The 22,402-nt window shown below is 48.7% G+C and overlaps 3 protein-coding genes across 35 annotated transcripts in view; 1 reads left to right on the plus strand and 2 right to left on the minus strand.

Moving 5' to 3' along the window:
- The window catches only part of IFT172 (intraflagellar transport 172), a 39,328-nt gene extending 28,800 nt beyond the window's left edge, over nucleotides 1-10,528 (minus strand). For all 4 annotated transcript variants that reach the window (XM_084513648.1, XM_084513647.1, XM_084513650.1 and 1 more), the window contains exons 1-12: nucleotides 10,423-10,528; nucleotides 10,199-10,342; nucleotides 9,948-10,060; nucleotides 9,278-9,317; nucleotides 7,241-7,306; nucleotides 6,658-6,737; nucleotides 5,122-5,209; nucleotides 4,072-4,286; nucleotides 3,861-3,984; nucleotides 2,503-2,598; nucleotides 1,434-1,595; nucleotides 250-303 (exon numbers count right to left, since the gene is read on the minus strand). In XM_084513648.1, coding sequence (XP_084369774.1) covers nucleotides 250-303; nucleotides 1,434-1,595; nucleotides 2,503-2,598; nucleotides 3,861-3,984; nucleotides 4,072-4,286; nucleotides 5,122-5,209; nucleotides 6,658-6,737; nucleotides 7,241-7,306; nucleotides 9,278-9,317; nucleotides 9,948-10,060; nucleotides 10,199-10,342; nucleotides 10,423-10,461 — 1,221 coding nt within the window. In that variant the 5' untranslated portion in view covers nucleotides 10,462-10,528. The remainder of the gene's footprint in view (nucleotides 1-249; nucleotides 304-1,433; nucleotides 1,596-2,502; nucleotides 2,599-3,860; nucleotides 3,985-4,071; nucleotides 4,287-5,121; nucleotides 5,210-6,657; nucleotides 6,738-7,240; nucleotides 7,307-9,277; nucleotides 9,318-9,947; nucleotides 10,061-10,198; nucleotides 10,343-10,422) is intronic.
- A 112-nt stretch (nucleotides 10,529-10,640) lies between these two features.
- LOC311433934 (low density lipoprotein receptor adapter protein 1-like) lies at nucleotides 10,641-21,194 on the plus strand. 24 transcript variants are annotated; one of them, XR_014691068.1, is made up of 9 exons: nucleotides 10,644-10,770; nucleotides 13,116-13,258; nucleotides 13,811-13,923; nucleotides 14,899-15,013; nucleotides 15,374-15,446; nucleotides 15,867-15,932; nucleotides 18,984-19,189; nucleotides 19,862-19,945; nucleotides 20,273-20,287. XR_014691068.1 is itself a non-coding variant. In XM_084513669.1 (9 exons), the coding sequence occupies exons 1-9, from the start codon at nucleotides 10,686-10,688 to the stop codon at nucleotides 20,411-20,413; spliced, it is 915 nt and encodes a 304-aa protein (XP_084369795.1). In that variant the 5' UTR covers nucleotides 10,644-10,685; the 3' UTR covers nucleotides 20,414-21,194. The 24 variants fall into 24 exon arrangements, 20 of the variants coding, with proteins under 20 accessions (XP_084369790.1, XP_084369795.1, XP_084369796.1 ...); XR_014691070.1 differs by lacking the exons at nucleotides 18,984-19,189; nucleotides 19,862-19,945; nucleotides 20,273-20,287 and adding exons at nucleotides 16,948-16,997; nucleotides 17,827-17,930; nucleotides 18,091-18,124 and having other exon boundaries at nucleotides 15,867-15,979; XM_084513669.1 differs by lacking the exons at nucleotides 18,984-19,189; nucleotides 19,862-19,945 and adding exons at nucleotides 16,948-16,997; nucleotides 17,849-17,930 and having other exon boundaries at nucleotides 15,867-15,979; nucleotides 20,273-21,194.
- The window catches only part of ZNF512 (zinc finger protein 512), a 54,492-nt gene continuing 52,781 nt past the window's right edge, over nucleotides 20,692-22,402 (minus strand). For all 7 annotated transcript variants that reach the window (XR_014691062.1, XR_014691063.1, XR_014691064.1 and 4 more), the window contains one exon: nucleotides 20,692-22,389. Coding sequence is in view for 2 of the 7 variants with exons in the window: in XM_084513654.1 (XP_084369780.1) it covers nucleotides 22,357-22,389 (33 nt within the window). In the remaining 5 variants the exon portion in view is untranslated. The remainder of the gene's footprint in view (nucleotides 22,390-22,402) is intronic.

A 22,402-nucleotide genomic window follows, 5' to 3' on the forward strand; every position in this document is an offset into this window, starting at 1 on the left:
CTCTTTTATTGCTCCTCTCCCCTGCATGGTTTTGACTTACACAGTGCTCACATTGGATTTGCTTTTTACCTTGGCATATGGAAAAGGCAAGTATGGGGAGGAAGCAAATCAGGATGTATATTGAGAAGTTAAGTGCAGGAAACAAATGAAAAACAGGACTTTCCAGAAATGTGGTTAATACTTTTTCTGCCAGTGCACACACTGCTTTACTCACCATTCATGAGTAGCATCCTATCCCATCCAACTTACATTTTCATTGTCGAAGAAGAACTTCTCATTCCCTCCAGACCCTTGCCAGGCTACCTAAGATGCAATAGCATGGAGTGAGCAGTCAAGGTTGACAGCTTTTGCAGGGGACTAGGTTGTAGGCATTGTGGTCTGTGGTTCAGCTCTCAACTCCCAGGACAGATAGCAAGAACTACACCGCACAGGGGATCATATACCAGCAGCCCAGCTATCAACACTATCATTACCAGCCTGCAAGTTCCCAACTTATCTCTCCTTTTTTTGACTACCTCTACTTCAGAGTGCTCTTCTCTTTGTGTAGCATTTGTTTGGCCTCTAAACAAAAGCTATATGTATGACCAATGTACATGAACCTCTAGCCTATTTTTTCACAGCATCTCTTCACCTTCCTCCAGACTAACTTTAATATAAAAAGTATCCCCAAAACAACTTTGCCTCAGTAAATCTTCTGCACAGAATCAGTGCTACCATTTGTGGGGATAGAATCTCCATACCACATGTGGTTGAAATCGTTCTCTTTTGAATCCTTGTGTGAATCCACACATTCACATCTGGAATTTGCAAATGTGCAGGTGTACATCATACAGTTTTGTCCTCCACCCCTCTACCCTCCTCTCACCCCATCCTCAGTACAAAACACTGAAGATGTTGATAAACTGGAGGAAACTCAGCGGAGGCCCATCGAGGTGTTGGGGGCTGGAGCACTTGCACTCTGAGGCTGAAGGAATTGTGCTTCCTCAGCTTAGAGAAGGCAGACCTTAGGAGACATTTTTGTTTGTTTGTTTGTTTGTTTTTGCAGATACACAATGGAAAGGTGAAGAATGGTCATAAATTACAACAGATGAGATTCCAGCATAACATAGAATAAATAAAAAATAAAAATAAAAAGGAAAAAAAGCTTTTCCCCCCCAAGGACAGTAAAGCATTGACCAGAGGAACTGTGGTATCTCCATCCTTGAAGGTTTTCAATACCTGCCTGGATAAAGCCTGAGACATCACACCTGAATTTAATGTTGACCCTCTTTTGGGTAAGAGGTTTTGATAAAAGACATCCCAAGGTCCCTTCCAATCTGAATTATTCTATGATTCTTTAAAAAAAAATGTATTGTTCCTATGCAGAAAACATATTCTGTGAGTTGCAAAGCTAAGCATTTGATACTCTTGAAATGTCATAGATTTTCCATTACCTCACTGAGCTTGTTGGAGCTGATGTCACCCAGCAGTAATGTGTCTGAGGTATGGGCCACCAGATATCTGTCTTTCCCTAAGATCTTCACCTCATCAATCTCATAACCATAGTGGGATTTTAACACAACACGAGTTCCTGTTGAGAGGTTCTTCACAATGACCTGCAGAATGTGAGAAAAATATGAGGCCCTCTTTCCACGCACAGAGGAAGAACACAGACTTATTGTCCTATGAAAGATTATGTAACAGATGATATTTGGGTATTTAGATATTCCTTCACATCACTTCACTCTGTTTTTTAAAGAAACCTTACCGTTACTTTTGTAGTGGACAACCACTGTAGTAGAAGTGTGGGACTCACTTCTACCATTTAGAAGTTTCTAGCCTAATTGTAGGTCTCCTCAGGCTCCCAAGGATGACTCATCATTTTGGAGTTCTGCTCTCTTGCCACTGACTACAGAGGGGCACCCAGACCACTAGTGCACCCTTACTACCTGACTTGAACCAGGTAAAGCTGACTGAAATTAAACCACTTAGGGAGTCTGTATTTCACACTGTACCCCACACAAATTCACAAACTAGGAAATAAACTCAATTGTCTTTCATTCTATCAAATTACCATCCAGACTTGACCCTGTCCCTGGACCTTGACCCTGTCCCTAAGACCCTCCCAACAAATTCCTACAGACAAACCATAGGTGCAAATGTGTACATAAAATACTTTTGTAACTTGCTGTGCTGATTTTGGTGCATATTTTTCAAGGAAGTGTATAACTGTTTTGAAGGAGGGAGGCAATGAGGTAAACAGACTTAGAGAAATTCACCATCGCTCTTAACTCTCTCAAGTACAATACATCAAGTTGTATCGAGGCTGAAGCTCACTACTACAGAATATACAGTGTATATTCTTAGCTGATTGGCTGAGAAAATCTGAATGGCTGGAACAAGGACTGGACACAGATTATGAACAGGAAAGAAGATGATGGAACCAAGAACCCCAAACACGTCTAGTTTTAGTGAACATCTCATTTTCACCAAAAGACATTACCTTATTGTATATCCTCTTACCTGGCTTGGTCCCACATACGTCATTTCAAATTTATTTTTGTAAATGCTTCTGCGAAGACAGCAGTCAAATTGTTCAACTCCTCCACACAGAGTACCCTGGGGAAACAAACACACTGTACACAGTCAGTGAATTCTTTTAAGGAGAGGTATTCCAGACCCTACTCACATGAACAGGATCAGAGGTGTGACAGAAACCCACAGGTCCTGGACCCTCTGAAGAATGTGGTTCAAGCCCCCAGGTACATAAGGACCAGCCCTATCTTGACTTTCTTGAGAGACTAGGAAAACTTAAAAGTTCTTAGAGAAAGTGAGCTTAACAAATCCTGGCAAATACATGGTAGAGGAAGAGGAGGGGTTAAAAATCACCTCTGTCCTCATCTTCCCCATTATCCCTCTCAATTTCTCACTTTAAAACATCCACACTCCTTTCACTACTCATCTATCCCTTACCCTCTTCCCCTTCTCTGTAAGTATTTGTTCCTGTTCAATTAATTCTCTGAAAATATTTTAAGAATTCTTGATTTTGTTGAACATAAAAAGATGCAAAAACTATCAAAAAAAAGTTGTAAATAGCAATCTCTTTAAAACTCTTTAAATTATGTAGGGAGCTATTTCGCTTAATACAGAAACATTTAAAGAAAGATTAATTTAAAGAGCTTTAAAGATTTAATTAACTTAATAGAGAAAGACAGACCAAGGTCCATAGGCTGGAAGTAGAAAAAAAGACAACTCTAAACAGAAAATGTAGCACATAAAGTATAAGAAACAGTTCAGTTTTTCTGGATGGAAAGGATGCTCATGAGACTGCTCTAGAGAAGCTATGCTGACCTTATTATGCTTCTGTCAAAAAACGGGGACTGTTGCAGCCAATGAGCCATTACACAAACATTGATGATGTTTTCCAGGTGTACTGTACGTATCAGAATCACAGAATGGTTAAGGCTGGAAGGAACCTCTGAGGTCATCTGGTCCAACCCCCCTGCTCAAGCAAGGAACATCTAGAGCAGGTTTCCCAGGACCATGTCCAGATGGCTGTTGAAGATCTCCAAGGAGGAAGATTCCACAGCCCCTCTGGGCAACCTATTCCATTGCTCAGTGTTTCCTGATGTTCAGATGAAAACTCTTTGTGTTTTGTTTTGTGCCCACTGACTCTTGTCCTGGCACTGGGTACACTGCACATCTGAATTCAGCAGTGTCCCTTGCACAACGTCTCAGCCTAGGCATCTTGCATCACATTCCTAGGTGACAGTATGCCTTCTCTCATGTGCCCTCTCTGTACCACATCATTTCATTCTCAGGAGAATGCATGAGACTATGCCTGGTGTGTGACTCATGGGCTGCTAACTGATTATACAAACCACACAGATCCTTGAACCATCCCTCTTCCATGCTAGAGCTGTGATGGTGTAGAGGTGAGCTATTTCTTTGGGTTTGGCTTCTTCCCAGACACCACGGCGTGGGGTCCAGTTCAAAACCCTTAGCCTGTGAGAACAGATGAAAAACATGAAGAAATGTGCATGGTTGAAGAAGAAAGCTCTATAAAAGGGAGACTTCCAACAGGCACCATACCTATCATAGCTTCCAATGACAACAGCCTGGCCACCGGGACTGGCAGCTGCTGTGGTGAATTCCTTCTCTGAGGAGTCCCGACTATAGTCAAAGGTTTGAATCACATTTCCCTCCTTGCTATAAGCTACAATCTTCTTATCACATCCTGCAGCCACAATGCTGTTCAAAGCCCAGGCAAGGGCATAAGGAGGACAGGGATGCGTCACCAACTTACCCTACATTAGACATGAGAGAACATCTTGAAAACATCATTGGCTTTAGCCCTCAACTGGCCTCTGTATTCTACCACAATGAGACCAGTATGATGCCCTTTCTGTAAAGTCCTTTTCATGGGTGTTGCTTTGTCTGCATGCCTTAGGCTGTAGGAAGGCAGACAGAAACCAGAACTGAAAGATGTAAGAATTATTCCATTCATTTAGCTAAGAGAGAATGTCAGTACCAGTACCATTAACTAGACCAGAATGCATTCTTAAACTAGCAAAGTATAGATGCAGCCTTCAGCTTATGCTAGATGGCAGACACGCTCAAATTGCTTCAGTGAGAGAGAACAGATCTGAGTGGGAATAACATTTCTTCATCACATTTTAAAGCACAGAGATTACTCCTTTTGGGGAGCAGCAGGAGGCTCAAGAGAAATGTTGGGTGCCCTATCCACAGACACAATGTGAACTTGGGATTCAGGGTTAACTGGAGTAACTATACCTCGCTTAATGAGAAGAAGATAATACTTGTTCTCTGGAACCCTACCCATTCGAGTATCATTCTCCTGGACATTCTAACATCAGATCTTTCCAGACATCTGAAAAGCCTCATGTCTCATACACAAAACGGTAACGTCCTTTCTTATTACCACACTCAGTGTAATTCAAAGCATCCAGTCACTGCTCCATTGTCTTCAACATTTCATAAAACCTCTCCTAGCAAGAACAGACTGCAGATCCTCTCCAGATCTGCACTCTCTTCACAACCTCATCACTTTACAGAGCTCTTGAGCCAGTAAGTTCACTGTGCAAACAGGAATTTCGCTCACTGAAGAAAGATCTTTGATACCTGTGATTCACCTGAGCCCTCATCATCAAAGAAGAAGCGTACTATGGTTCCATCCGCATGGCCAGACAGGATTCCTTTCCCCGACACACTGCAAATAAACAGAGCAAAGTTGCAATAAGATTTGTACCTTTATTTTTCTATCCCTGACCAGAAGAGCCAGTTCCAGGGACATTGTTGATGTTGCTCATCAAAGGAACCTTCACCAAAGATAAGTTGGATGGTGAACAGAAGAGGATCGAGTACCTGTATAAGTGTCCATAAAAGCTACAGCAGACAAACGTATGGAGAGACAAGAGCAGCCACTTAAATATTTTCATCATGTAAAATCACAATAAACAACTTACTATACTACTAAAACACAGAGAGGATAAGGAACTGGAATAAAGACTATGTACACAATTTCTTATAGCAAGGTGTTTCAAACAATCCTTTCATTTCGAACTCCTCCAGAAGTGAGGCTGAATATTGTGACACCAGTAATCAATAAAAGCAACAAAAGTTGAAGAAAAAAACATAAGACATCTAGACAAACACTCCGGGACTAAGTCCATTATCTGTAGCATTAATATCTTGTGTACTTCTCTACACAGCAGGGAGAAGAGAGAAAGGAAGAAGAAGCAGGCTTAATGTAAGGCACACAGAATGAACACTTTTAATGATAATTCATATAAAGAATACATTTTCTATGATGCTGCCTTCTGTCTATTGCAATCCCAGATTCGTCATTAACATCATATCAATAATAGCATGTGCTGTGTTTAGAAATAACAGGAAAAGAGAGATAGTGGAGGGAGACTGAGGAGAGCGAGAAAAGGGGAGGAGGAAAGAGGGGGAAGAGATGTGAGGGAAGGGGAGAGGGGTAAAGAAAGAAAGGGAGGAGAAACGAGAGCAAAGGAGAGAGAACAAAAAAACAGAAAGCCTTTGAAATGGATGCAAGACAGGTTCTGGAAGGATCTGTCAGCAGTGGGAAGTCAGAGACTAGCTTTATTGTTCAGCACTCAGAAAACAGAATAACACCATTTATCAAAAATCCTACTGCTAGGATGATGACATATCTTAAATATTTTAGGTAAATGATACTACAGTACTTAAAATGAAAATTAATCAAAATAATTCAGAACGGTACTTTATGATTATTTTTCTAATTATAGACTTGTCACAATTTAATCTGACAGAACATTTTCTATTTTTTAGTTCTTAAACCTGACTGCTATTAGTAATTAGCTAATGAAGTTGACAACTTTAATCTTTATCAAGTCATGAATTCAAATAAATCAACATACGTATCTTACAGGCACTTACATCCTGAAATGTGTTTGGGGACAGTCAAACTGGATGGGCTAGTGTGGAGTGGCCAGGTGTCAGATTTTAGGAAGAAATTACTTTTGGAAAGCACTGACTGTTATCATCTTGACAAGAACTGACAGCAGAAAGACATTCTAACAACCTCCCATACTGCCACAAGTTCTGCCAGGGCCAATGGCTAGGTAGGAGGCTGAGGTAAAGCAGTGTAGCCTAAAGCAATGCCATACTCACTTGGAAGTTAGAGAGACCACATAGGAATCTGTCCCATAAATGGTGGAAGACTTGTTGTTCTTTGTATTTGCTAAACGAACCTGAGAAAGAGAATCTGATCAATATTGCTTCTGTTCCCAAACAGAATTGCGGATATCCTGCAGTGTAATGTCCCCGTATGTTTTCCAGTCTATAACCAGCAACAGAAATAGAAAGCTCATTGCTTTCTGGTAGGTTGGAGAGCAAATGGGAAACTTGGAGCTGCAGTCATAGAATCATAGAATGGTTTGGGTTGAAAGGAACCTTAAAGATCATCTAATTCCAACCACCCTGACATTGGCAGGAACACCTTCAACTAGAAGGGAGTGGAAGGTGTCAGACTTCCACATTTTTAGGAAGGCTCAGGAAAAGGACCAAAGGATCCAATAGAACCTCCAAGAACTGGGAACCAAAACCAGAAAATTTGAGCCTCTGGAGTAATCCCCCTGTTGCTTAGGGGTGCCCTAAGACCACAGAATAATGTTTCTTCCCCTGCACCCTAGGTGCAGGCAGGCTCTCATAGCCCCTACATGGAAAAGAGTATCAGGAAAATAAGTTTCTCTACCTTTCCTTCAGCAAGACCAAAGACAATGATATTCTCCGCTGGCCACAATAAGCAGGTCACAGCACTCTGCCAAGGAGAAATTAAAAAGAGAGATAAGAGCTCCACTATACTTACAAAGCTTCTTGCCCCATTGCTTGCTACATAAGACAGCTCAGGAATGAGACCTCTCAAGTCCAAGAAAGAGAAGAGATGGGAGCACTGTGATGGACTTTAAAGTGGGATTAAGGCCCTCCATACTGAAACTTGAACTAGGTAACAGTGAGCTAGGGTAGAGTAAGAGGCTGAGAAGAGCTTAAACAGGGCATCAAATTTATACCTGATGTTGTTCAGTATCAGTGCTCTTCTGAGGGGACTGCTCTTTGATTATGTGTGGTTTTCCAGATGTTATGTTCGAATGTATAAAATCACAGCTATTTTAAAATACTTTTTTGCAACAACAAATATAAATCAGAAAAATAATTTTACTCTGCTAATTTCATAACAGATATGAGAATATCTGTACTTTGGACCTTCATTTGCTGAATCACAAGTAGTCCTTACGTATATCTTTTCATTTACAAGCAAGATGACTATCCAATGCTACCACATAGGTCAGGCAGAAAGATTCATTAAATCTATATCAAAGGGAATTTTAAAATCGGAGGTATGGGGGTCAGCATGAAACCTAACTGTAAGAGAGAGCCAAAAGAGTTAATGAAGACATTTTACATTTAAATTGAAAAATTTCAGTCAAAGTTTGGCATTGTGCCACTAGCACCAGCTTCATAGGCGTATCTGTTCCATTTTAAGAATCCGAGCCTGCTTTAGATATATATATACACTCTCACTTATTCATCTCACTTACTCTTCCCCACTCTTACCATTCATGTCAGCAAACACAACAACTATCAGATACCTAAATGTCCCTGGATGCCCAAGCTGCTCATAGCTTACATGTCCAACCAATCAACAAGATGCATCTTTTACTCTTCCTGTTTCCCAGCCATCCACTTATTTCCCTCATCATTTCCCAACCATTATTTTCAGTCTAACACAGTCACAAGCAGCCTAGTTGAAACTTAGAAACAAGCCTTACAAAGTGGTAACAAGCTCAGCTACTAGTGTAAGGAAGTCAAACTTGCAGGTACTCTTGAGATCCTGACCCTCTAGCAGGATGCCTTGCTTGTCAGCAGAGCAGAACAGTGTCACTGTATTCACAATATGCACAAGAATGCCCAGTAGGTTTTGCAAATTGCAGGTGAGGGAAAGGGCCAAATAGATGATCTCCCATATTGACTGAATGTACCAAAAAAATGTAAATAGAAATATTCAGCTACAGTGGAGAATCTACAGTGGAGAATTCATCTACAGTGGAAAATCTACCCCCATCAAGGAAAGAATTATAAGAAACCACACAGATAGCACTAGAAAAATAAAAGATTCATTATGATAGAAATGGTAAAAAAAGGCATAGGATAAATGAGAGAGAGAGGGAAAATAGAAATGAACAACTAAATTAAAATACAAAAACTGTACATATGCTGTGTGCAACATCTAAGCCTTGCAAGAGACAAGCAGCCTCCCATCAGGCTGCTAGCTAGGTGCTGCAGCAAAGGAGAGTCAGAGGGACAGGAAGCAGCGCTAGTCATTGCCAGCATACTGAAGCAGCAAGTAATGAACAATGAAAGGACTCTCCAGTGAGACTACTAATATCTGGTATAACTGTAATGTTCAAGAAAGGGACAAGTGGATACCAAGCCCTTCTTGCTCTGTTTTCCTCATTCTTAACACTCTTCCAGTGTCATGATCACTCAGTGCAGCAGGTCAACCACAGAGAAACAAAGGCTGACCAACAGCTTTCTTCCCTTACTGTCAGTGCAATAGAATTATATTCATTCCCCTTCTGCAGCCAGCACTGAGATGGTGGATGGCCATCCACCAGAGATGGTGGATGGCCCTCCTATGAGCATGTCTCTGAGTATGCGCAAAGTGACATACAATTATTTTTATCCTACAGCTACTTTAGAAAATGGAGTTAAACAGGAGTCTAAGTCTCACCATTTGGATGAACTTGTTGCATATCACCTTCTTGTCACCCCTGCAGAAAAAGGCAGACAAAAGCAGACAAAAATGACTATTGGTGAACCTGGTAAAACTGCCCATTCTAGATACCCTACTGTTTGTATTCAGTTCATTTTAATATTGTCAAACACAAGTGAGTTAAGTTTTATATGCTGGTGGTCTACCACAAGCCAACTTTAGGCAGAATATTAAAAAAAAAAAAAAAAAAAAAAAAAAAGTTCTACATTTTCCAAGACTAACTATATTGGAAAATATGGGAATTATCTGAGCTTACAAAATGTTGGTGACATACCTTTCTGAGCAGCTTAAGAACAACATATACAAGCAAATGACGCTGAAGTGACGCAGCCATGTGCCTCATATCCACATCTGTGAAACAGCACTTTCATTTTGCAGCCATAGCCCCACGGAAGCTGGCACATGCTCCCACCTCGGTCCACAAAGACTGTTCAAGGAAACCCTATCTGTTGCTATCTGAGCGATTAATTGCAGGTTAGATGATATGCACCATGGCACATACTACACTGAGGACCAGGCCTGGATGCACACCCACACCAGCACCCAGAAAGCGTACTACGTGGAAAGGAGGGAGAGCACCGCTCCCTTCTCACAGGCGCAGCAATGGTCACTCTGCCACCAGACTCACCACTCCTCTCCGATCCTGTAGACATAGACAATGTTGTCCGTTTGGCCAATGGCGATTTTGGTGGAGTCCGGGGAGAATGCCATGCCTTTGACCACGTAGCTCTTCCTCCCATACTGTGGAGGAAGGCAGCTTGAGACACGGGGGAAGGCTGGCACGCCCCGGCTGCACGTGCACCAACCAGCCCCCAGCCCACGACCGCAGCCCAGCTACGGCAGGCCCTGCTGGCAGCAGCCCGGACCCGGGGCCCTCACCTTGGCGTCGGCGGGCTTGGTGGAGAACTTGTCACGCCGCTCGCCGTGCTCGTCGTACAGCAGCACCACCCGGTCTGCGGTGCACACGGCGAAGCGGCCGCTGTTGGCCGACCAGGCCATGCAGGTCACCCGCGCAGAGCCGTCCTGCGGGACACACACAGCCTCAGGCGCCGCCGCACCCCGACCCCCCTGGCCTCCCCCGGCCCAACCCGGCCCGGCCCGACCTGCGGGGCTAGCAGCGTCCGCACGTGCCGCAGCTGCATCGCGCCGAGAGCGGGACCGGGCCGGGCCGGGCCGGGACCGCGCCGCCGCCGGGCCCCCCCGAACTCGCCCCCGTTGCCCCGGCAACCCCAGGGCCTCCGCCGCTGCTGACGTCAACGCGCCGAGCCCGGCGGCGGACGGCGCCCCCCCGCTACCGGCCCGCCCCGCCCCGCCCGGCCCGGCCCCCGCCGTCTCGGTACCGGCAGGGCTCGGCCTCGGCACCGCCATGGAGGCGCTGCGGGCGGCGGGGCGCGCCGTGCTGCGGAGTCCGCGCCTCGCCCGGCACGGCCTGGGGCTCTGCCGGCGGCGCAGTGAGTGCGGGCCACGGGTGCCGGGAGCGGGCGGCGTCCGGGTGGGGGCCGGGCATCGGGCTGGGCTGCGGCGCCTGGGTCCGGGCCCTCCTCGGTGCCGGTGCGCGGGCGGGGAGCGCTGAGCGCTGTTCTCGGTCCGGCCGGGCCCGGGACGCGGCCGCCGGGCGGGGCGGAGGCCGGGGAGCCGGGAGCCAGGCTGTGGGGTTCGCGGGGGCTGTGGGGCTGCAGCCGGGCCGGGCCGGGCTGTTCGCGTGACCTGGCGGCGCTGTCCCCGTCGGGCAGGCTCCTGCCCCGCGGTGTCATTGAGATCGTGCGTGCCGGTGGGTTGGAAGGCCCCGGGTGGCTGTCCCGGACAGTGGCACCGGTGCTGCCGGGGCATGGTGTGCCCCATCTGCAGGCACCGTTTCCTGCCTGGGTGAGGTTTGGTCTTCCTGAACCGCTGCATCTGGTCCTGTGCAGGTGTGGAAATGCCCAGTGAGGGACAGGTCTGTACGTAGCTCGCCATGGGGTGTCTGCCCGCTGGGTAGGCTGACCCCACAGGCCCAGCAGGAGGGCAGTGCGTGGGCTTCCTCCTTCACGGCTACCCAGCCACTTTAGTGGAGCAGCAGTGCTTGCTCTGGCAGCATGTTTGAGCTGTTCTCAAAGCTTGCAGTGAGACAGAGTGATTTTTACCCAGGGGAGAGAGAGGTCCCTGACACTTGTATGGTATCGAGGTGGGTTCCCTGGTAATTTTAGGAGTGCTGCAAAAATAAGGTCTCGTGATTTCCCTGTGGGCTCAGGTTATTCCAATTATGAGTCAGAGCTTTTTCAAGCATGTCAGTAATCTTCTGGGAGCTAATCCCAAGAAAGAGGTGAAAAATAACCTGAAAAGTATTATCTTAGCGTGAACAGTAGATACCTAGGCAATTCCCAGGGCAGCATTCAAATCCAGTTTTTCTAACGCGCACATAACTTCTCTGGTCCTGTTCCAGGCTCGCTGCCTGCTCCTCGTGGGATGAATCCCTGAGAACAAGATGGAGTCTATGGCTCCCTGCATCTTAGTCCTTCTTGTCTCTTCTCTTACCATACTTGTGCTGTTTAGGATTTGAGGAGGTAAATATGAACTGATTTCTGCTTCAGCTGTCTTTGAAAGCATCACAAGGAAGTACTCGGTATGAGAGAAGCATTCCTTTGTGTATGGTACTAGCATGATAAATACAGCTTTTGCCTTTGACTCTTACTTTGAGAGTGAACTTTCTGTTGAAGACAATGGCTTTGTCTTATGGGTTCAGAGCTTGAAAACAGCACTTATTTTGTGTGTCTTCTACCAGTAATAGTGTTATCAGGACTGACTGTAGGGTCAGGGCTCTTTCTACTACCTGTCTTGTGAAATAGACTGGTTTCTGAAGGAAACTGGACATGCTGAGGATTGTCTAGAGGGAATCTAGGGAAGTTGAGGGAGGCGATTCTCCCCCTCTACTCCACTCTCGTGAGATCCCACCTAGAATGTTGTGTTCATCTCTGAGGCCCCTAGCATAAGAAAGACATGGACCTGTCAGAGTATTTTTAAATTATTATTTTTTATTTTATTTATTTCTGACTGCAGCAATAAGATTTCAAAACAAAGAGCACAGAAAACAGAGACGAGTGCCCCTTCCATTCTGTGACCTCCACAGAAATGCACGTGGGAGATCTCTTCCCTCAGTGTCTTGGACTTCATCCATAAAACATGTTTTTGGGAAGCTAGTTTGCACCCTTGAAATGCCAGTCTAAGTTCTTCCTTAACACAGAGCCTTTATAGGGTGATTGTTTCCCAACCAGCTCTGCTTCAACTGTGAGTGCTGGACAAACTACTCCTCTCCTGACAGCCTGCTGCTGTAGATAATAGCTACCAGAAGTTTGGCTTTGGTTACACTAGGACTATTTGGGGATTTTGATCTGATTAAGTAGGGCAGCAAATGTTGCTGTTTCTGAGGTGTGCATGAAGCCTAGATGATGAGATGAATACAGTACAGAGCACATGCTGCTTGTAGCAAGAGAGACCTGTGAATGATAGGTTTTGGCAGATAGCATTTAACACTGCAGCATCTGAGGCTCTATGTAGATATGCAGGAGCTTACTATTTTGCTGGCAGAGCTTGTACCTCCAGGAATGGGGACTAAAAGCTTCAGGGGTGAACTCTCCTTTCATTCTGTTCTTATTCCAAGAATCTCACAGAGCCAGGAGGAGAGTACCCTGGTGAGTGCAGATAGAAGCACTGCTGCCCAGAGCACTGAAGCTGCAGTGAGGTGGGGTGGCTCTGCTGGGACTAGCCATGTGGCTGATGGTACATGGCTTCTACTGCTGAGTCATTTTTTTCTTTACAGAGCTTCCTGAGAGCTGGGCTGATATGCAGGAGCCACTGCTGGAGGGGATGTGCTTCACACTGAAGTATCTGGGCATGACACTGGTAGAGAAACCCAAAGGAGAAGACATGGCAGCTGCTGCCATCCGCCGGATCATTGCCATGGTGAGAGCCAGCCCTGGGCCCTGCTGTGCTGGGGTAGAGAAGAGCCCATTTGGAGCCCCCAGCCCTTCCCTCCCCCCCACCCCCCCAAAAAAAAAAAAAAAAAAAGCATCCATGTCTCAGCACTGAACTCCAGCTAGGGACTGCACTGTTCCCAAGGGAGGGTGGTGTGCAAGGCTGTCTGTCCCGCATCTCTGTGCTGCGAAGGAAGCTGTCTTCCTGCAGGACAGCTGCTGTTACCTGCTTCCACACTGGGAATACAGCTGGGAGCAGGGCTGTGCCCCTCTCTGCATGGAGAGGAGGATGAGGGCTGGGGGAGGTGGGATCTGTCCTATCCCACGTGCATGGCAATAGCATGAAGGGACTCCAGGGGTGTTCTACACAAGATTGTGCCTGCTCTCCATTTTTTTCCTTTCTTACCCCAAAGGCAGGATCCTGCTTTTATAGTGAGGGTCCAAGTGGGTGGCTTTCTGTACAGAGTCTGGGGGACTCAACAAGGTGGGGTGAAGGCCCTCACTGGGTTTGCAGAGGTGTCTGGTGTTTCCCCACTGCCAGGCACAGGTGGGAGCTCGCAAGTTCCAGAAGGTGATTCTGACAGTGTCTCCGAGGGGCATCTCGCTGCAAGACGCAGACACAAAGGAGATTGTTGAAAACATCTCCATCTACAGGTGGGCATAGTGTGTAGGAGGGCCTGGATGTTCCCTAGCAGCCAGAAGGAGACTGATGGGATCCTGAGGAGCTAGGGTGGGATGGGCCTTCTGTTAGTAATACTGTGTGCCTTAGGTCTTCTTTTGGCTCTCTGAGACCAGCTCCCTCTCCCTGCTGCACCCCACAGCACTGCTTGGGTCTAAATGCAGGCAGGGGCCTGGATTGCTTTGTGTTCTGGGTCAGTCTGTCTGGCCTTTTCTGCAGGCCCTGCTTGTCTCTTCTGCATCCTGCATTCAACAGGATGTCAGATCAGGGCTGGTGGCTGGGAAGCCACCACCACAAGGGCAGGACTGCATGTCTACCTTTTTTTGTTGACACAGGACCAGAGGACTGCCCTTCTGGCTGCAGTGGAATGAGGGTGCCTTGGCCTGCAGCTCACGTGGGTTGGCTAAAGGCAGTTTCTGGGAGAGCTGGTTGTTTTTATTATTATTATTATTATTTTTAACTGCTGCCTATTGTGCTTTAGCTGGACTGGATGTTGGTGGGTGCTGTGTGTGAGGAGAGGATGTCTGAAGGCTGGTGGCAAGAAGTGAAGCAGGGTCAGGACAAATTCTTGGTGCAAAATTTGGGTCTCGGCACAGGAGCTGATGTGCTAAGGCAGATGCTGCCTGGCCTTCAGTTGTGTTTTTGGAGGTGATCACCTGTTTTTCTTTTTGTCTTAGTGTTTGAGTTTGCACCTCAACTTGAATTGGGCATCAGAGGACCAAAGAGCACACTGGGGCAACACGAGAGAGGAATACCTGTGGATGCAGTGATCTCTTATGAGTTCTAGGTGCCAGGCAGCCTTTGATCCTTGCTGGGGTGCTGGGCTGCCTGTTATCCAGGACAGGTGGAAGTCTCAGGCTGTCAGCAATGCTTGTTTGTGTTCTGGGAGAAGAGCAGAAGACTTGTGCCGTGTTCCCCTGTTACTCTGAGCAGCTACTCTCTGTCCACAGGATCTCCTACTGCACAACAGACAAGCTGCAGAACAAAATCTTTGCTTACGTTGCACAGAGCCAGGAGAGTGGGGCACTGGAGTGCCATGCCTTCCTCTCACCCAAGAAGAAGATTGTAAGCACTTCTCCTCTGCCCTTGGTTCTTTGAGGTAAAAGGCCCTTTCTTCTTCCCCTTCAGAGGGAGGAGACCCTTATCTCTGTGCATCTTAGCTGGAAATAGACAGGGAATGCATGTTTCCTCACATTCTGCAGAAGTGGGTGGTGAGCAATAGAAAGTTCTTCAGTCCCAGTTCCTCTGGGATCTCCTCTTGGGAATGGCTGGCCCACAAAGCATTGAACTCTGGCCTTCCAAATACGTGCTCCATAGGGAAAAGCAGCAAGGAAGAGCCTGAGGCTCTCAGATCTTGGGCAGCAGTGTTGTCTTTGTTTGACGGCAGAGATGGAAGTAGATGTTTTCCTTCTTTCTTGTACACAGGCCCAGGCTGTGACTCTGACGGTGGCCCAGGCCTTCCAGATGGCACTGGATCTCTGGGAAGCAGCAAATGCAGGTAGGAAGGAATTTCTCAGACACTTCCCTCGGCCTAGCCTTGGGATTGGGGTCTTTAGTGTGGGACCCTGTCTTGTGCTGTGTGGGGGAGAGATGGCTCGCTGCCTGGCTGGTGAAATGCACCAGCCAGGAAGATCATTATCCATGCTGTTGTGCTCTCTGCCACTGTCTTGTGTGGGGAGCCTGCCCTATCTCTGGCTGGGGATATCCTTGCTGTCCATGCTGAACTCTGCATTGCTGAGCTATAGCACATCTTAGGGCCCTGTGGGAATTGCCTTGAGTGGTGTTCCCCCACTTTTCTCTGCATCGTCCCATAAGCACAGCAGGGTTATCTGTCCCTTGTCCACAGTCCTGTCTTTGCATTCCCTGCTAGACCCTCTTCAGGTTCCAGGCACTAACTGCTGCTTTTGCCCTGTCCCAGGCTCTAGGCAGGAACAGCCCCTTCACCTTCCATGTGTCTTGGAGCACAGTGAACCCGGCAGAGCAAGTGAGCCAGCCCCCCCGGGGAGCCCTCCCTTCAGACACCAATTCGGGGTACAGTATGTGCAAGTCTGGCCTGTGCCCAGGCCTGTCTTGCATTAGGGCAAGAAAAAGAGTAACCCTTACACAACTCGCTCCTCCTGGGCTTTCAGTACCCTGTTGTTATTTGCACAGCCTCCCTTGCACATGGGGGCCTGACATGACAAGGGGCACTCTGTACTCTGTCTGGCTCACAAGGCAGGAACCTCGGCTGGTCTTTGCTCCAGGAACTCCCCTATCAGGTCCAGCTTTGCAGCAACCCTCAGCCCTGCTCTGCTGGCCCTGTCAAACAGGGAGCTGTAACCTGCTCTGTACTCTTGGTGCTATAGCTTGGGGTGACACAACCTCTCTCAAGGAGATGAGGAGCCTTTTTCTGGTCATTATCTTGCCAGTCTGGGATAAGGTTCAGCCCTGCTCATCTGCAAAGCACCCACTACATGTCCAGAGCCAGCCAAAGCATTCCCAGTGTTGTAAGTCTCTCTCATTGTGGCCTTGTCCAGGAGCCTCTGGATGCTTGCTCCTTTACCTCATGCTTCCAGCATTGGCACAGCCTGGTAGTGGTTGGGGTCATCCTTGCTTGCGGCTTGCTCCTGGCCCTCCGGCTGGGAGATGTGCTAACCCTGCTCTTGTCTCTGGGTAAAGGCGAGCTGTGTGATGCAGCTGTCTCAGTTTGGTGGTTCATTCCCAACTCACAGCCTGTGTTTGGTGCCCTGTTGGCTGGGGGAACATGAGAAGAACCTTGGTCTGTCTCTCCCCTTTGTGTGGCTGTGTGTATGAGCCCCAAAAATTGCAGCAGCCCAGCACTGCAGGCACCATTCCCCCCCCCTACTGCTTATAGACACATCTTATCCATGTCATGCCTGGTGGGTGACTGTGTCTTATGAAGAAGGTAATGGGGAAAGTCCTGCTGCTCTGGAACAGGCTGTGGGCAGCCCAGCCTGGCTCCTGGTAGAGACCTACCTGTTTGTTTCTTTGTTTGCAAGGAGGAGGAAGAGGAGGAGGAAGATGAAAACCTTGATGAAACTTTATCTGGGTAGGTGGTGAGCTGCTGCTACTGCACAGGGAGCACACTGATGAACCCTGTCTTATTTCCTTCTCTGTGTCCCATGCAAGGGGAGCTGCTGAAGCCATGAGCACTGTGGGAGCTTGGAGGAGATCTGCATGGAGCAAGGGGGAGTTATCTGCTGCTTTCTCTGCCTCTATCAGCTGAGATGTTGAATGTACAGGGGGCTGAGCTGTGAAGGGACAGATCTGGCAGTACAGCTCTTGCAGTGGGAGTTAGATGCATACCCTCAGGATGTACCCAGACATGTCTTCTGTTCTGCCACTCTGCTAAGGCCATCCTATTCAGATATACTTCTCAGGTGGGACTCAGAGTTGTCTCTCTCCTTCCACTGATTTCCCTGGGGCTTGGACCAAGATGGAGGCCTGGTTATGTGGACTCCGTGGACTAGGGCCTGTGACTGAGCTTGAGAATAGCTGATGGTACATAAACATAGGATAAACCAGTGGTCTTTTGCAGAGGTGCTTGTGGTGGTGGATTTGATCAGCCTTTCCTGTTACGGCTGTTCTCACGCAGCTGTCAAACCAGTGCCTGATGGGTCTGGCAGTACTGTCAGGCTGGAACTGTGCTGAGCAGGTGTCATCTTGGAAACAGCACGTGCACAGGCTGAACCTCTTTATGTGTTCCTGTGATATTGCCACCTGTTGTCTGGGGGGGATTCTTGATAGGAAGGAGATACAGCTGTGCAGTCTCAGGATGGGCTAGCCTGCAGAAAGGGTTTGGTAGCAAGGAGCCTAGGGCCTTCTGCAGTCTGAGTACCTGGTAACTGCTGTTCCATGCCATGCCTATTCTGCTGAAGGTCATGAGCATGGGTCTCTCAGCAGGTGCTTGGCGGTGATGGGTGTTCTGTTCTCTTCCAAAGCTGCATGGAGGAGCTGGGGAGGGGAGTCCACAGCCCAGCAGGTAAGCTCCTTCCCTCTGTGTTGCTTTGTCACATTCCCCAGCACGTCCTCTGCAGAGGGAGGGGGATAACAATTCACCTGGGTAAGTCTGCTTCCCCTCCCTGGCTGGGTTCCCAACTGCAAACCTCATGGACCAGGTCTCCCTCCTTCTTGCTTTTCAGAGTTGACACCTCTTGTGCCCAGACCGAACTTGCCTACTGTGCAGCTACCGCTGAGCTGGCCCTGTTTGGGGCAACCCCCAGGCTGCTGGAAGGGGCTGGGAGGGGTTGGAGTCCCACCCACAGCTGGCCTTGGGACTGATGGCCCCAAGGCTACCCTGGGCTAAGCCAAGTCTCTGCAGCAATGGACCAGCCACTCAGGATTCACCCTGTGCCTGCACCCAGGCAAGCCAGTGCCTGCCCCTGCTCCCTGCACTGTCCCCAGGCACAGGGGCTACTGACACAACTGCCATGTGGTGCGCAGACTGCAACACCCGCTCCTTGTTGTGCTGTCCACCTGCATAAACCACCTTGAACTGCAGTTGCTCCTTGTTCCCCTTTAAGGCTGTTGGACCAGTGTTCCCCACTCTGCCCACTCCCCACCTGCCCTGGGCCTGTAGAATGTAGCCAATGCACCCAGAGCTGTGTATCCAACTGCTCCTCATAGTAACAACTGGGGACCAGTTGAGGCTGAGCAGCCTGCTCTGTCTGTGGAGGGGGGGGTTCTTACTCAGCAAATTGAACTTGTATATGAACCTCAGGAAGCTATAGCTCTTGGCCAGAAGAGCTCTTCCCTGCAGTTCAGCCCTACACCATCCCATAAGTGAAATTGGCTGGCTTTTAAAGGAAAGCTCTGCATTTGTAGGGAAATAAACTGAGGTGTGGTGTTTTTTGTTTTTTGTTTTTTTTTTTAAAACTGTTGTCATTTGGGTTTGAGTGCTGGATGGAGGCTTTGTGCAAGCACGTGAAGTACCATGTCCCCTATGCTACCTACAGCGAAGCTTCCTGTCTGGTGGCAAGGGCCTGTGCTATCTGTCTGGGAGCCTGCAGCTGCACTGGGTTTCCTATTTTCTTAGCTGCTTGCCCTGAGGGAGCTATCTCCCCTGTGCCAAGGGCTTCAAGGGCCTGGGGCGGCCTTAACCTTGCTATCTGGGAAGAATCTGGTCCAGGCTGCGCTGGATTGGAGAATCTTGGACACCAGTGAATGTCATCTGCACAACAGGAGTTCACAGCTGATCCTGCCTGAGGCCAAGGAGGATACAAGCTCCATGTGTGCTAGCAGGTCTCAACCTCTCCCACCTCTGTGCTTGCTCTGTTTCGGGGTGCTCTTGCCCTGCTGCACACTTGTCTATGGTCTGGAGAAATGGGCAAGTCACACACTCTTGTTTCCTTCCCCAGATAGAGCAGGGGAGGCTGCAGCCAGCAGGATGCCTGGTTTCTCTGGCAAGCACCAGGTTTGCAGCTGCTTCCCAGCTGAGGACTTTGCTGCTGGACTACTGTCACATCACAGTGCATGTCCCCTTCTAAGGCTGGTGACACTGGCAGACTGAGCAGGGACTTACTGCCTGCAGCCTGAGGTGGCAGAGCTGTTTTCCCAGCATGTGCTTTAAGCAGGTGCTGTGGGGAATGTTTATAGTGGTGCACTGGGGAGGATTGAGTCCATGCACATTTTTTTTCCCCACTTCTAGTCTTGCATGTTTGAGTCCTAGTCTCATGCCTTTCTTCCCACAGCTGAGACTACGGGGCAATTTGTAGCTATTATTGGGGTCATTAGGGTGAGTGAGTTGTTGTCAGGTCCTTATCTTTCTGCACCGAGGGATGGCTGACCTGTGGGTATTGTGGATTTAACAGCCCTTGAAGTGGCTTCCTGCCCTGTACTGAACCTTTGCTTGGCATCTACACAATCCTGTAGTGGAGTGCCACAGCTAATGCTAGAACATGCTGATTGTTTCAGTGACCCTCTGCTCACCCTGTGAATAATTTTTCTTCACCATCTCCTGCCACCTGGGGGGGGTAGCAGGCTCTACCCTGCTGTCAGGTAATTTTTTTTTTTTTGGGGGGGGAGTGGGAAGAGGATCCCCCCACCTCCTTGACTCTGCTGCAGTCATGCTGCTTTGTTTCTTTCTGTGCACCTCATCTGTTTAAAGAACTCAAGTTAGTAGGTGTGTGTCCGTTCTGAGCCTCCAGAATTGCATAAACATTTTCCAGTGCATCAGAGATTTAAAAAACATTTGTGTTTTCCTAATGTACTTTTTTTTTTTTTTTTAAATGTATTTCTCTAACGAAAAGGTAGTTGGCAAAGCAGTATGGCTTGTCCAGCACAGCAGCACTTGGCCCTCACGACTATGGTGCTTTTGCTCTTCAGGTATCCCTCTCCTCACCTGCCTGGGGAACAGCAGAGTCCTCTCCTGCCAGTAGCCTGCTGGGATCTGGCATCATCTTCCTTTTCCTGGCCCTTCTTCCAGGATGCCTGCATTCTGCAGCCCATTTTGTGAAGAGGAAGTAGCTGTGGTGCCATCCTCAGTCAGAAAATGCGTAACTGCCCTGCACCTACCTGCAACTTGTCCAGAAGCATGACAAGAGCCAGCCTACAACATTGGCACTCCCTCAAAGGCCAGAGAGAAGTGCAAGATGAGGACCTGCTGCAGAACATATGATAACCCCTCTATGCAGCTGGCAAGAACAGGTCTCCTAAAGGCCACATGCATAAGTGCAAGTAATGGTACATGTATGCACATACACACATGCACAGGCCTGAAATGCTGCAGGGACAATGCTGCAACGTTTGAGCCAGGATGCTTTTATTGAAAAGACCCTGCCACAGGAAGTTGCTTACCCTGTCCCTTCCCAGTCTAGTCCTGCAGCAGGAGCTGAGCAGCACCTGGAAGGAAAAGTCCTGAAAGTGCTTTGTTGGAAGGTTTATTCCTGGAAGACGCTGGATCCTGTGATGCTTGAGTCCAGGGCTGCAGAGCCAGCACCCCAGCTCAGTGACCAGCCACAGAACAGAGCATGGAGGGAAGTGCAGCAGCCAGGGCACCAGCTACCCATGTAGCAGTGTGGCTCATCGTGTCACTCTGTTTCCCCTGCTTCTGGCAAGAGGGCATAGCTGGGCCAGGCCTCACCCTCGGACACAAAGTAATATAGATACCCAGTAACAGACTTCTGCTTGCAGGCACCAGGAAACAAATAATCCAGATACTGTTAACCAGCCCTAAGATGGTTAACAACTCACACCATCTTCAGTTGAATGAGAGATCTAACAGCTGTGGGTATTCATGGCCAAACCTTCCCAACAGGTCTGTGTGGCATCAGCCAGTCTGGTGCAGGCCATGGGGCTAGCTCCAGAAGAGGGAGTATCAGCAGTGACCACACACTTGCAGGACAGAAGCCAGGAGCGGGACATGACACTGTTGAAGCTAAGGTTGTCCCCAGAGTGGTGATGAGCTCTGCAGCACACAGCCTGCCAAAACAGCTGCGACCAGGCTAGGGCTCTCCACGTTATCCATGGAGTGCACACGGCATTGCTCACAGTGAGCCCTACTAGGGAAATGGCAAAGCCACAGCCGTGCACTGGCCCTGCCTGCTCCCATAGGTTTGTGAGGCTCACTGCACCCCACAGGATTGCTCCAACTGGCACTGCCCTGGCTGCACATTCTGCAGCCCAATCGGACACTGTGGCAGCACTAGCTCCTCATGCTCTCAATTGAGTTTTCATGCACTGCAGCAGGGAGAGGCATAGGAAGCCCCTGCACTGCAGTGATGGGGTGCAGTGAAGCCTGTCTTCCATCAGGGATCCCCTCGTCAGCTGTACTAGGTGTGCCCAGCCCCACAGACAGACCCTCCTGCCACCTCTCCATGATTTCCCAAACCCTGCTTCCACCTCTCTATGACTTCCCTGGCAGCACTGGGGCCACCTGCACTGCCCCATCCCCTGTCTTGGGGCCAAAGGGGGAGTAGCTCCTGCACCCCCCCCACCCCACCCCCAGGCTGACACAGTGGCTGAGAGCAAGGTCTGCCCCAGGATATCTCCTGAGCAGGAGTCTGGTGCCACCTGGCTGCACCCAGGCCATTGGCCAAGCCAAAGTACAGGGGTGCTGCCTCTCCTCAGGGCTGTAAGCAGGAGGGGACACCAGCCCCTCTACTCTCCCAGGCTTGCCCCCCCTGGGGTAAGGGTGTGTCCCCCCACTCCATTGCTCAGCTCCGCACTCCACAGTGGCAGGGAAGTGGGGCCTGGCATGCGGGACGGGCAGGGCCGTGTGCTGCATGCACAGCTGGGAGCCAGCTCCATGCATGTCCCTGGACAGGTGCCCTCGGGAAAGCGTAAGTTCGGATACGCAGATCTTCGCATGCAGAGTTCCAGGCTGGGTGCCTGGTGCTGCCTCTTCTTCCAAGGCCTGTATCGGCTCTGGCAGGATGCCCAGGACCCCCGACGCAGAGCTGGTGTTGCACTTATACCTCGATTATATTGACAGAGGGAGACTTCTATGGGAGAAAA

The sequence above is a fragment of the Aythya ferina genome, assembly GCF_964211825.1.
Source record: "Aythya ferina genome assembly, chromosome: 3".
In the NCBI taxonomy this organism is placed as follows: Eukaryota; Metazoa; Chordata; class Aves; order Anseriformes; family Anatidae; genus Aythya; species Aythya ferina.